Source organism: Phyllobates terribilis, unplaced genomic scaffold (assembly GCF_046119375.1).
Source record: "Phyllobates terribilis strain yellow unplaced genomic scaffold, ASM4611937v1 Scaffold_3__8_contigs__length_932513732, whole genome shotgun sequence".
Classification (NCBI taxonomy): domain Eukaryota; kingdom Metazoa; phylum Chordata; class Amphibia; order Anura; family Dendrobatidae; genus Phyllobates; species Phyllobates terribilis.
In genome coordinates this window covers 501,581,145-501,594,859 of record NW_027362763.1, presented here as the reverse complement: position 1 = coordinate 501,594,859, position 13,715 = coordinate 501,581,145, and the positions used below count along the sequence as shown (strand labels likewise).

Here is a 13,715-nt window from a genome sequence, read left to right as displayed (position 1 = left end):
TGCCCCTGAGATGGGCACGACAGTCCCTGTCCCTGGCTGGAGTGGGGGGAGGGAACACTGAGGAAGGGGAACCCTGTAGTGCAGGAGCAGGGAGGAAGCAGTTCCTGGGTGCATTGAGAAGGGGGTATAAAAGGTGGGCACCATCTTAGTTCAGTGCAGAGAAGTCTGAGCAGAAGTGGCAGGGAGCAGGGGCTCTGCATGAGCTCTGCTCCGGAGGCGGGCCTAGTAACAGAGGCCCAGGCCTGGAAGAGGGAGAAGGAAGGAAGAGGAGCGGAGAAGGCTCCAGGAACGAGGAATGAAGGGATCCCAGGGGTGCGGACGGGCGAGTCGCCACCGCACGCCCGAATCCACCTGCGTGGAGGGGTCAGGCCAAAGGGGGAGACCGGTCCCCGAACTAGTGGAGGCAGGAAACGACCCTCAGCTAGAAACCGGAGGCTCTGACATTTTATGTGGCGCAGCCCCTCGCTACACCCGCTAGGAAGGCACCACATAGGGTCAGGGAAACTGGCGCCAAGTTTACCAAGAGGAGGCCCGAGGCAGCCGGACAGAAGTGTTGGTAAGAAAGGCCAGACAAAGGACACACAAAGGGGGTCCTGTGAAGTGCTCCAAAGTTATCTGGGAGTTGTCTGAGCCCCTCACCTGGTGAGCACAGTACGACGTGGGCAGCCGTTACCTGCAGACGTGGTCTGGATAATAAGAACTGTGAGTAAAGGCCCTGAACTGCATCACTGACTCCGTGTCGTTACTGCTGCTGCCCTGCACCATCACCCCCATCCTCCGCATACACTGCCCTGAGGCTATACTCCTCCCGTGGGGAGTTATGCTACGCTCTGCTGCACCCACAACACCAGCCTCAGTGGTCTGCCCTGTAGCGGCGGTTCACTCTGACCGCAATCCACGGGTGGCGTAGTCGGACATTTAAACATGAAAACCACATAAATAGTTCCGCCACTGGTTTGACCGCCCTGAGCCACGGAACTGGGTCGCCGCCACGAAGACTACAACCACCAGCATCCACCAAAAAGGGTCCGGCTCCGGGTGTCCCAAGGCCCAGGGGGTGCGTCAGAACATTTTCATCACCTTTCACAATCACCAATGGGACAAGGCAGTGATGTCCTCTGTCCCCTCTCTTATAAATCCTAGTGACGGAGCACCTGCTCTCATCAATTCGCCATAACCCCAATATTAGGTGGATTGAGGTGGGAGGCACCGAGTACAAGTGCTCTCTATTTGCTGATGATGTCCTAGTATATATCACTCAATCACATATATCCATCCATGCTGTTATGGCTGAAATAGATCGCTTTGTTACATGGTAAAATTTTAAAATCAATGCAGCGAAGTCTGAGGCCCTCGATGTCTCCCTCCCCAAATCCATATAGGATTCCATCCAGTCCAACTTTCCCTTTGCCTGGCCCTCAAAGGGTATCAAATACTTAGGAATTCCTATTCATAGAGACCTCTCCCATCTATGTTATCTTAATTTTGGGCCCTTTATTGAACAACTCCATACAGACCACGGTTGGCAAGTTAGAACTGTAAGATTCACTACGTGAACCACTGGTGTTTTGTGGAAAAGCACATGTACACTGCGTTCCAAATTATTATACAAAAAGTGTTTAGGAGTGATAAGGGAAGAATTTGTTTGTTTGTCAGTTAAACTCATTGATGGTGATATGTGTCAGGGCTCTTTATATCACTGTAAGCAATTGCAGACACCTGTGCTAATTAGTTTGGCAGGTGTGTCCAATGAAAGGCAAGACTACTTAAGAAGGCTCTCTCACATTATTAAGCAGCCTACATTTTCTGCCAAAATGGGAAAGAAAAAGGATGTGTCGGCTGCTGAGAAGCAACAAATTGTGGAGTGTTTAGGTCAAGGCATGACTACAATCAACATTATGCGATGATCAGGATGAAGTGTCTTGGCAATCAAGAAGTATGTAGCTGATTCACAGTACACACGTGTGCGTGCTGATAAGGGCAAATTGAGGACTCTTTCCTACAGGCAATTACGTCAGGTTGAAAGAGCAGCGGCAAAAAAGCCTTGTCATAGCAGCAGACAAGTTTTTGAAGCTGCTTGTGCCTCCAACGTCCCCCGAACAACAAGATGCAGGGTCCTTCAGAGGTTTGCAGCTGTGCATGCGCCATCCTGTCGACCTCCTCTATCCACTTCACACAAGCAGAAACGGCTCCAGTGGGCCAAACATTACATGAAGACTGATTTCAAAACTGTTTTGTTCACGGATGAGTGCCGTGCAGCGCTCGATGGTCCAGATGGATGGAGTGGAGGATGGCTGGTTGATGGACACCCCACGCAAACACGGCTACAGCGCCAACAAGGAGGAGGTGGAGTAATGTTTTGGGCTGGAATCATGGGGAGAGAGATTGTCGGCCCCTTTAGGATCCCTGAAGGCGCTAAAGATAAACTCCATAATGTATGTGGATTTTCTCAAACAGCACTTCCTGCCATGGTTCAAGAAGAAGAACCGTGTATTTCTCAGCAAGATCATTTTTCTGCATGATAATGCACCATCTCATGCTGCACATAAAACATCTGCATCTCTGGCTGATATGGGCATAAAAGGGGACAAACATATGGTGTGACCCCCATGCTCCCCTGACCTCTACCCCATTCAGAACCTTTGGAGCATCATTAAAAGGAGTGTCTATGATGGCGGGAGGCAGTTCACATCTAAGCAACAGCTCTGGGAGGGTATTCTGTCCTCATGCAAAACAATTGAAGCAGAAACCATCCAAAACCTGACAAATTCAATGGACGAGAGAGTTCAGAAGCTCCTTTCGAACAAAAGGGTCCTATGTGAAAATGTAACATCACCTAGAATAAAGTTTTGAGTTGAAAACTGTTTGATTTCAGTTTCTAACAACCTGCTAATGCTTATAATTTCAAAAATGACCATTTTTTTGGTCTTTATTAAAATGAAAAGGTTGATCGAAAAGTTTGGGGGATCTAAGAGTGTGGCAACCCAGTAGTCATGATTACTTCGAATTCTGACAATATGAGGGTCATGCTGCAGGTAGTGCAGCAAGAAGGCACTTATGTGCCTTGCGCATCTCGGAGCCCCAAAATTATTTTCCGGGCTAGATGCAGCTAAAAATTATTTTTAATTTTAAATCTGGTGAAGCTTTAGTATAGATGGCCTAATAGAATCAGTGCTGCACACTGCTACAAAGCCCAAATTATTTTCCAGTCAAGATACAGATAAACATGATTAGTAATTTGAAAGCTTAAAACGGTTGGTAGGGTGATTTTAACCAATCATCAAGCTTTTACTCTCCCCAGGATGACACAGGAGTAGAAAAGTCGTTTCGGATCCATGATTTGTTCATCTTTATGAACGTGAGTCTGTCTACATTATCAGTGGAGAGCCGCGTGCGCTTATCTGTCAGCACACCACCAGCAGCGCTGAACACACGTTCAGACAGAACGCTGGCTGCGGGGCATGACAAGATCTCCAAGGCGTAAGTGGCTAGCTCCGGCCATTTATCCAGATTGGAAGCCCAAAAAGAGCAAGGGTCCAGTGACACAGTCGTGGCTTCAATGTTTACTTGGAGATACTCCTGTACCATCGTCTCTAGGCGTTGACTATGTGTCAGACTTCTTGTCTCCTGTGGCCTTGCAAAGGATGGGCTAAAAAAGTGGTGAAATGATTCCGCAAAATTGATGTTACCAGCAGATACTGTGGTTCTGTTACGGTTTGAGTGCTGAACACTTGACGGTCCCACGGTTGGCAAGTTGGAACTGTGAGATTCACTACGTGCACCACTGGTATTTTGTGGAAAAGCACATGTAAGATTCTGCAACAGTCTCTGCTGATACTCCTGCATGCGTGCATCCCTTTCTATGGCAGGAATAATTTCGGCAAATTTACTTTTGTACCGGGGATCTAACAGTGTGGCAACCCAGTAGTCAGGATTATTTCTAATTCTCACAATTCGAGGGTCATGTTGCAGGTAGTGCAGCAAGAAGGCACTCATGTGTGTTGCGCATCCAGAAGCACCAAGTCCCTGTTGTGTTGGTGGCGAGGTAACAATCATGCTTCCTTCCTCTGTCCTCTCCCCCCAACCTCGCACAACAGAAATGTGATCAAGGTCTCCCTCATCTGATGAGTCTTCCATCAGTTCGTCCTCCACTTCTTCCTGGGCTCCTGCACCTTCCTCACTAGTTTGGCTGCTACCATGCGCCCTGGTAAAACCATCTCCCCCACCCTCACATGCCTGCCGCCTTGGTGCTGCCGACCGTCTGGACCTTGCAGATGTTAGCCCTTCCGCATACAACTCCTCCTCCTCTACTTCCTCCACCTCCTCTTGTGCCACCACCTGACTCCGAATTCTGTTTAACATGTGCTCCAGCATGTAAATCACCGGAATAGTCATGCTGATAATGGCATCGTCAGCACTAAACATCTTCGTCGCCATTTCAAAACTGTGCAGAAGGGTGCATAGGTCCCTGATCTGAGACCACTCCTCCAGCGTGATTTGCCCCACCTCTGAATCTCGTTGGCCCAGGCTATACGTCAGAACGTATTGCACCAGGGCTTGTCGGTGCTGCCACAGTCGCTGCAACATGTGCAGAGTTGAATTCCACCGGGTAGGCACATCGCATTTTAGCCGGTGAAGTGGCAGGCCCAACGACTTCTGTAGAGATGTAAGTCGCTGAGCTGCGGGATGCGAACGGCGGAAGTGAGCACACAGCGACCGTGCCCTCTGCAGAAGGCCATCTAGTCTGGGATATGGGCTAAAAATTGCTGGACAACCAGGTTCAACACGTGAGCCATACAAGGCACGTGTGTGACATTGCCCCGGCGAAGGGCCGCACCCAGGTTTGCAGCATTGTCGCACACGGCCTTCCCTGGTTTCAGGTCCAGTGGAGACAACCATTCATGAAATTGGTTCTCCAGAGCTGACCACAACTCCTCAGCTGTGTGACTCACATTTCCCAGACATTTCAATGTAAAAACCGCCTGATGACGTTGAGCCCTACTGCCAGCATAGTAAGGAGGTGTGCAGGATCCCTTCTGCGCAGTTAGAAAGCTTGTGGCATGACCAGACAGGCTTTGGGTGCAGGTGGAAGACAGAGAGGAGGTTGAGGAGGCAGAAGCAGTGGAGGAACTTTGACATAAAGAGGATTGACTCACAACTCGTGGGGACGGCAAGACTTGGACAGCAGCCCCTTGTCCTGCTGTCACCATAGTTACCCAGTGCCCAGTCAGCGACATGTAACGCCCCTGTCCATGCCTACTCGTCCAAGTGTCTGTGGTGAAATGCACCCTGTCACACACAGAGTTTCTCAATGAAGCGGTGATGTTGTGTGCGACATGCTGGTGGAGTGCAGGCACACCTTTCTTTGAGAAGTAGTGCCGACTGGGCATCTGGTACTGGGGCACTGCGACAGACATAAGGTCTCGAAAATCCTCTGTGTCCACCAGGCGGAAAGGCAGCATTTCTGTAGCCAAGAGCTTGCAGATGGTGAAATTCAACCTCTTAGCTTTCTCATGGCTAGGAGGAAATGGTCTTTTACTTGTCCACATCTGAGGGACCGAGGCTGGCTATTGTGCTTAGACGGGGTTGATAAGGGTGTCCCCGGCAAACTGCCGGTCTGTGAGGAAGATGCAGGCGGACATGTTAGGTTGCCTTGATCCAAAGGTGGTGCTATCGATGTCGGACAGCGCTCAACACCAGCTGGTGTTACCACCTCCAAAGAAAATGATGACCTGCCAATCACGCTGGCTGTTGCGGGTAAAGAGGTGGCAGGTCTGCGCCCCAAAACAGGTGTGACTGCTGTCCCCCCAGTCACAGAGGATGAAGAGGCCGCGGATGCACAAGATATGGCAGACGGTGATTGGCCCGGCCGGCTAGGCCGCATTGTAGCACACTGAGCTTCCCACTGCAACTTATGCTTCATGTCCATGTGCCGGTTCATGCATGAAGTACTCAAACTATGTATTTTTTGGCCTCTACTTAGCTTTTGCTGACAAATGTTACAGATAACACGAGTTGGGTCATCTTTATCGATCTGAAAAAATGCCCAGGCTATGCAAGGCTTAGCACCCATGCGACCTGAAGAGCCACCACGACTTGTGGTGAGAGGCAGAGTTGTGTTTGAGGATGCAGTTGTTGACGTGCTTCCAGTACTACGTCTCTGTCCAGGAAGGCGCAACCTGACCTCATCGTCACTAGCATCTTCCTCCACCTCCTCTGCTGACCTCATCTCTTGGCTGACTGTGGGTTGACAGTAAGTGGGATCTCCGACCTCATCATCATCACCCTGTGCGTTATCACACCCGTCGTCCTCAGAGCCAACCTGTTCCTGCCCTGACAAAAAACTAAAGTTGTCGCTCCAATCAGGTATTTGAGTCTTATCATCGTCTTCCTCATTGTCTCCACCAACAGGAGTTACAGTTTGGGAATGAGGGTCTACATTATGGTCAGAACCTTCTGCGTCTGGTCCTGGATCCGACTCATAAAGATTCTGGGCATCAGTGCAGATCATTTCCTCGTCTGGATTCACAGAAGCGCTGGAGTCGACCTCTGATTCCCAGGCTATAGTATGAGTAAACAGCTCTGCAGACTCAACCATCTGTTCTACCTCATACTCAGACGGGCAGCTGGAGATTTGGGAGCTGTGAGGAAGCAAGTGCGATTTGGGTGACACCTTTGAGGACTGGAGTATTTGTGATGTTGAAGTTGATGTGGAGGAGAGCCCACTTAAAGGAGCACTTGATATCCGTTGAAGCACCTGCTGTTTTTGTGCCTCATCTGGAATTTGTAGCGATTGGCGTGGCCGTAAGAAAGGGATCTTATCACATTGTCCGCTAAAAGAAGTAGACATTTTAGTTTGGCTGGAAGATGGTCTTTCTTCTGCAGATGTTACTGTTGCTTTAACACCTACCCCACGGACACAACCTTTTTTCCCCTTCCCAACACGCCTATTCCCCTTTCCACCAGCAGCAGGCCTTTTTCCACTCATTTTGGTGGTTAACTAATTCACAACTCTGGAGTTGTTTGCACAAAAAAACAATGGATGGGAACCGAGCAGAGCTGAGTGGCCAAACTGTGGTATTAGGCCAAAACTATTGGCTGGGTTAGATGCAGAAAAAAATTATTTTGAATTTGCAACCTGATGGAGGTCAGTATAGATGGACTAATACAAATAGTCCCACACACTGCTAGAAGCCCAAATATTTTTTCAGAGGTACTGCAGATGCAGATAAAAATTATTTTTAATTTGCAACCTGATGGAGGTCAGTATAGATGGACTAATAGACCAAGTCCCACACACTGCTAGAAGCCCAAATATTTTTTCAGAGCTAGATGCAGAAAAAAATTATTTTTAATTTGCAACCTGATGGAGGTCAGTATAGATGGACTAATAGACCAAGTCCCACACACCGCTAGAAGCCCAAATATTTTTTCAGAGCTAGATGCAGAAAAAAATTATTTTTAATTTGCAACCTGATGGAGGTCAGTATAGATGGACTAATAGACCAAGTCCCACACACTGCTAGAAGCCCAAATATTTTTTCAGAGCTAGATGCAGAAAAAAATTATTTTTAATTTGCAACCTGATGGAGGTCAGTATAGATGGACTAATAGACCAAGTCCCACACACCGCTAGAAGCCCAACTATTTTTTCAGAGCTAGATGCAGTAAAAAATTATATTCAATTTGCAACCTGCTGGAGGTCAGTATAGAAGGACTAATAGACCAAGTCCCACACACTGCTAGAAGCCCAAATATTTTTTCAGAGCTAGATGCAGAAAAAAATTATTTTTAATTTGCAACCTGATGGAGTTCAGTATAGATGGACTAATAGACCAAGTCCCACACACCGCTAGAAGCCCAACTATTTTTTCAGAGCTAGATGCAGAAAAAAATTATATTCAATTTGCAACCTACTGGAGGTCAGTATAGAAGGACTAATAGAACAAGTCCCACACACTGCTAGAAGCCCAAATATTTTTTCAGAGCTAAATGAAGAAAAAAATTATTTTTAATTTGCAACCTGATGGAGGTCAGTATAGATGGACTAATAGACCAAGTCCCACACACTGCTAGAAGCCCAAATATTTTTTCAGAGCTAGATGCAGAAAAAAATTATTTTTAATTTGCAACCTGATGGAGGTCAGTATAGATGGACTAATAGACCAAGTCCCACACACTGCTAGAAGCCCAAATATTTTTTCAGAGCTAGATGCAGAAAAAAATTATTTTTAATTTGCAACCTGATGGAGGTCAGTATAGATGGACTAATAGACCAAGTCCCACAAACTGCTAGAAGCCCAAATATTTTTTCAGAGCTAGATGCAGAAAAAAATTATTTTTAATTTGCAACCTGATGGAGGTCAGTATAGATGGACTAATAGACCAAGTTCCACACACCGCTAGAAGCCCAACTATTTTTTCAGAGCTAGATGCAGAAAAAAATTATATTCAATTTGCAACCTGCTGGAGGTCAGTATAGAAGGACTAATAGAACAAGTCCCACACACTGCTAGAAGCCCAAATATTTTTTCAGAGCTAAATGAAGAAAAAAATTATTTTTAATTTGCAACCTGATGGAGGTCAGTATAGATGGACTAATAGACCAAGTCCCACTCACTGCTAGAAGCCCAAATATTTTTTCAGAGCTAGATGCAGAAAAAAATTATATTCAGTTTGCAACCTGATGGAGGTCAGTATAGATGGACTAATAGAATGATGCTATGCCCAAAAGATTTTACTTCACTAGGTGCAGTAAAAAAATTGGTATTCTATACACAGGTGTTATATCTTGCGACACAGATAGGCTACTCCACTGACTAACACACTCTGCAATAGGCCAAAAAGGATTAGCTTTGCTAGATTCAGCCAAATGCTGTGAAAAAAACTTGCACAGCACTGGCACAGACCTGCCTGGCAAAAACTGATAGGAACTGATGTAACCTAGTCCTGAAAAGGACTCCAATTACAATTAGTCTTTACTCCCACAACCTATCTATTTAAGAGCACAGACCTCCCTGATAAAAGTCATAGGAAATGCTGTAACCTAGTCCTTAAAAGAACTGCAATCACAACTATTCCCTACTCCCAAGCTATCTGTATATTTGTGCGAAAATTGGCTTGAAATTAACAAGGTATAGCGCACACAGCAACAGCGGTGCCGTCTAACACGCAGCTGCAGCAGTGAGAAAATGGTGGCGACGGGGAAAATGGCTTGGTCTTATAGGGCAAGGACATGTGACATACACTGCCAATGACACGTGCCCTTGTTTGTGTGAAAAAAAGCACTTCGCTCCGTGTGTGCGCTGCTGATAGGCTGACAGATTGCACCTCCCCACTGCAAATGCGGGAAAGAGAAAAAAAAATGGAGATCTTCATTGTTCCTGCAGAGATCCATCCCCTGCCCCTCCCCCCACCCCGCTGTACACTCAAACTGCGTATTAACATTAATTTTCATCATTACTGAGAAAAAATCCAGTTATGATTTTGGTGCACGAACAGTTATCGAACATAACCTCGAACAGCCGAATTTTTCTCAAATTGTTCGTGTTCGCCGAACGGCTCGAACACCGCCCAAAACAGCTCGAATTTGAGATTGGCGAACAGTTCGAGTAGAACAACGCTCATCTCTACTTATTATAAATGTGACTGACATGTTTCTATCTATCTAATCTATGTGTGAAGCTCTATTCTGTCTGTTATAAATTGTCGGGTACAGATGCTGAATTGCCATCCGGCTTTTTTAAAGAGACGGTGCATGAAAACACTATTATTTTTTTTAATAAATCCTTTGCAGTAAATGACAAGTACAGTAAGCAACACTGTCACAGTACTTCATATATATGTGACTGACATGTTTCTATCTACCTAATCTATGTGTGATTCTCTATTCTTTCTGTTATAAATTGTCGGGTACAGATGCTGAATTGCCGGCCGGCTTTTTTAAAGAGACGGTGCATGAAAACACTATTATTTTTTTTAATAAATCCTTTGCAGTAAATGACAAGTACAGTAAGCAACACTGTCACAGTACTTCATATATATGTGACTGACATGTTTCTATCTATCTAATCTATGTGTGCAGCTCTATTCTGTCTGTTATAAATTGTCGGGTACCGCTGCTGAATTGCCGGCCGGCTTTTTTAAAGAGACGGTGCACGAAAACACTATTATATTTTTTAATAAATCCTTTACACTAAATGACAAGTACAGTAAGCAACAGTGTCACTGTGCTTCTTATATGTGTGACTGACATGTTTCTATCTATCTAATCTATGTGTGATGCTCTATTCTTTCTGTTATAAATTGTCGGGTACCGGTGTATGCCGCTGCTGAATTGCCGGCTTTTCATGTTTCACTGTGAGCACTGTTCCCATCGATTTGGGCAATCACTGTAATGCCACAACCACCATGGCTGTGGCATTACAGTGAGTGGCAGACAATCCCTGCATGATTGGTACTCTAAATGCCAGACATGCAGGACACGCTTTTGGTGCACGAACAGTTATCGAACATAACCTCGAACAGCCGAATTTTTTGTAAATCGTTCGGGTTCGTCGAACAACTCGAACACCACCCAAAACAGCTCGAATTTGAGATTGGCGAACAGTTCTAGTCGAACACCGCTCATCTCTAATCCTTAGTGTCCAGCATTAAAGCCTCCCAGTGCCCAGCATTAAAGCCCCCCAGTTTCCAGTATGAGAGCACCCCTGTGTCCAGCATGACAGCCCTCCTTATTGTCCAGCATGAGAGCCCCCCAGTGTCTCCAGCATGACAGCCCTCCCCAGTGTCCAGCCTGACAGCCCTCCCCAGTGTCCAGCCTGACAGCCCCCCCTGTGTCCAGCATGACAGCCCCTCCTGTATCCAGCATGAGAGCCCCTCTGTGTCCAGCATGAGAGAGCCCCCCTGTGTCCAGCATGAGAGCCCCCCCTGTGTCCAGCATGAGAGCCCCCCTGTGTTCAGCCTGAGAGTACCCCCCCTGTGTCCAGCATTAAAGCCCCCCTTCATCCAGCATGAGAGTGCCCCCCCTGTGTCCAGCATTAAAGCCCCCCGTATGTCCAGCATATACTTACCTCACTCCCTGTTCCCCTGGCGCTCCTGTCTGAGAAGCACTGACTCTCCGCAGTGCACAGGCTGACGCCATCACGTCAGCTGTTTCTAATGCTGATTGATGGAAGAGCGAGGTAGCGGCCCCTCCTCCACCAATGCATTCACAGCGGATTGAGACCGCGGATTGAGACAGCGGTGACGGCGTGTGGGCGGGCAGTGACGGCGGGCAGTGACGGCATGTGTGTGAGCTGGGAAGGGCATAGTGCGGCCCGTGGGCCACTGTTATCAGCCCCTTGGCAGTCTTGGTCCACGGGCCGGACTGGAACAGCCAGAGGGCCGAATGTGGCCCGCGGGCCGCACTTTGCCCAAGTCTGGTCTAGCATATGTCTAGCCACATGTGCCACATTTATCACACAAAGTGTACCACCAACATATACAGTATTTAGGGTACTTCCTACCTGTTTGCTGTAGTTTCCACCTATCTAAGTTAAGAACAGTATTAATAATTCTGTATTGCTTTTTCAGAGCCTCCACTGAAAAGGCATGAAGTACCAGTAGAACCAAAGAGGAAAGATGAGAAACCAGCAGAACCTAAGAAAGGTACTAATGCACTGGCACAAAATGTTGATGTAGAGTATGCTAGCTAAAAATGATGTGAAGAAAGTGTCTATTATGTTTAGTCACATGTGCTGAACCTATCAGACAAACTGCACCGCAGGAAAAAAAATTGTGCAGTTTCTGTCTGCAGTAGCTTATCCCTGTCTAACTTTAAGGCTACCTTCCCACGATTAGCTTTTGGGAAGAATTACTGCACCTATTAAGTAAATTTGATCACTTGTGTTTTTTCATTGAGTTTTTTAAAGCATTTTTTTGCTTGCGTTTTATTGCATTTTTGACATCATGTTCTTTGTCTCTTGTTGATGTGTCATGATTTAATCAAAGCTGCTTTGTTTTTGATACTTCCTGATATTTACTATTGAAAAAACTTTATTGATACAGTCATGTGCTGAGTATGTGCGTTGTGATGCATTTCCACTGTGGAAATGCACTAAAACCACATGTGCGTTTTTTACCTGAAGATTTTCAGATTATAATGTAAGTTTATTGGAATAATCTGCAAATAAAACTCTGCATACTTGTTAGAGAAATTGATATATTGTGGATTGGAAATGCACCGCAGGTCAACATATGCTGGGAAATGCGCCAAAAGTTCATTGTACACATACAGCTTAAAACAGTATTCATAAATCTCCAATACCTTTTCAGAGCCTCCAGTGAAAAAACATGAAGAGCCTTCAGAGCCCAAGAAGAAACATGAGGAGCCAACAGAACCAAAGAAAGGTAACTAAGTTTTCTAGTTTGCCACAAAACATTTGTATAGAATATGTATATTTGTGTAGAATAGAATAGAATAGTATATTTGTGAAGAATATGCTTATAGTTTAATTCTGTCTAACTTTAGCACAGTATTATTAAAACTCCAATGCCTTTGCAGAATCTTCAATGATAAAACATCCAGAACCCGCAGAACCCAAAAAGAAACAGGAGGAGCCAGCAGAACCCAAGAAAGGTATATAAGTATTGCACAAAATATTGGCGTCTAGTATGCAAGCCATGAGATGGTGTAAGGAAGGTTGTTTAATACATTTAGCTACTTGTGCACTACACACGATGTGCACCACTGTAATAAATATGAAGTAGTTTATGTCTGTCTGATCTAGTTTTATCCTGTCTATCTTTAGTACAGTATTTATGTATACCTAATAATTTTACAGAGTCTCCAGAGAAAAAACACGAAGAGCCAAAGGAACCCAAAAAGAAAGAAGAGCACCCAAGAAAAACTAAGGAAGGTACTTAAGTATTGCCACAAAATATTGATGTAGAGTATGCAAGCCAAGAGATGGCATAATGGAGATTGTCTAACATGTCAAGCCACATGTGCCACATTATCATACAAAGTGCACCATCAAAATATATTTAGGGTAGTTTCTACTAGTGATGAGCAAATGTGTTCGAAATCCGATCTCAGAAGTTAAATTTGGCACGAATGTGGCACATTCGGATTTGTGATCAGAAAGACGAGCATTTTTACTTAAATTCGGGAAAATCGGCAATGTTCGTTTAATAAGTGATTGCGGAGCAACTACAGCATTTTTAACAGTTTGGCTAGCATAGTGCTTGTGTATGATGAGCGGGAGGAGGTGTTAGAAGAGTGGAGGGGCTGGGGAGAGCTCAGAAGTGGTCAGAGCAGCGGCGCGCTTGTAATCTTTTTTTTTATTTTTCTCTGTAGCTTTAAGTGAGGAAAGCATGGCTAGCCAATCAGAGCGCATGAAGCATCCACACTGTGCAGACACAAGGGCTTCTGCCATTGGCTGCTGAAATCACATGTCCTCTCTATATGAGGAACGGCCATTTTATGCATGTCACTGGTCACAGACGCTGCTCCTGAACACTGCTCCTGTGTAATGAGAGATATTAGCTGCAGCTCTTTATTTTCTTGTGTAATTACTGCGATTCAGACAGAAACAGCAGGGGCCATGGCATAGAACTGTGCTGTGCACTGCTTGTATGGGCTGTATGCACCAGTATTCCATCAATCTATTTTTTCCCTTGCTAATGTGATAAAGCAAGCAAGTAAGCAAGTCCTTGTAGCCCAACTTTTGATT

At 45.7% G+C, this 13,715-nt stretch overlaps 1 protein-coding gene across 50 annotated transcripts in view; it reads left to right on the top strand.

Annotated features, from left to right (window-relative positions):
* The window catches only part of TRDN (triadin), a 1,346,604-nt gene that overhangs the window by 1,144,802 nt on the left and 188,087 nt on the right, over positions 1 to 13,715 (top strand). For all 50 annotated transcript variants that reach the window (XM_073675989.1, XM_073675970.1, XM_073675994.1 and 47 more), the window contains 4 exons: positions 11,575 to 11,649; positions 12,316 to 12,390; positions 12,545 to 12,619; positions 12,825 to 12,899. In XM_073675989.1, coding sequence (XP_073532090.1) covers positions 11,575 to 11,649; positions 12,316 to 12,390; positions 12,545 to 12,619; positions 12,825 to 12,899 — 300 coding nt within the window. The remainder of the gene's footprint in view (positions 1 to 11,574; positions 11,650 to 12,315; positions 12,391 to 12,544; positions 12,620 to 12,824; positions 12,900 to 13,715) is intronic.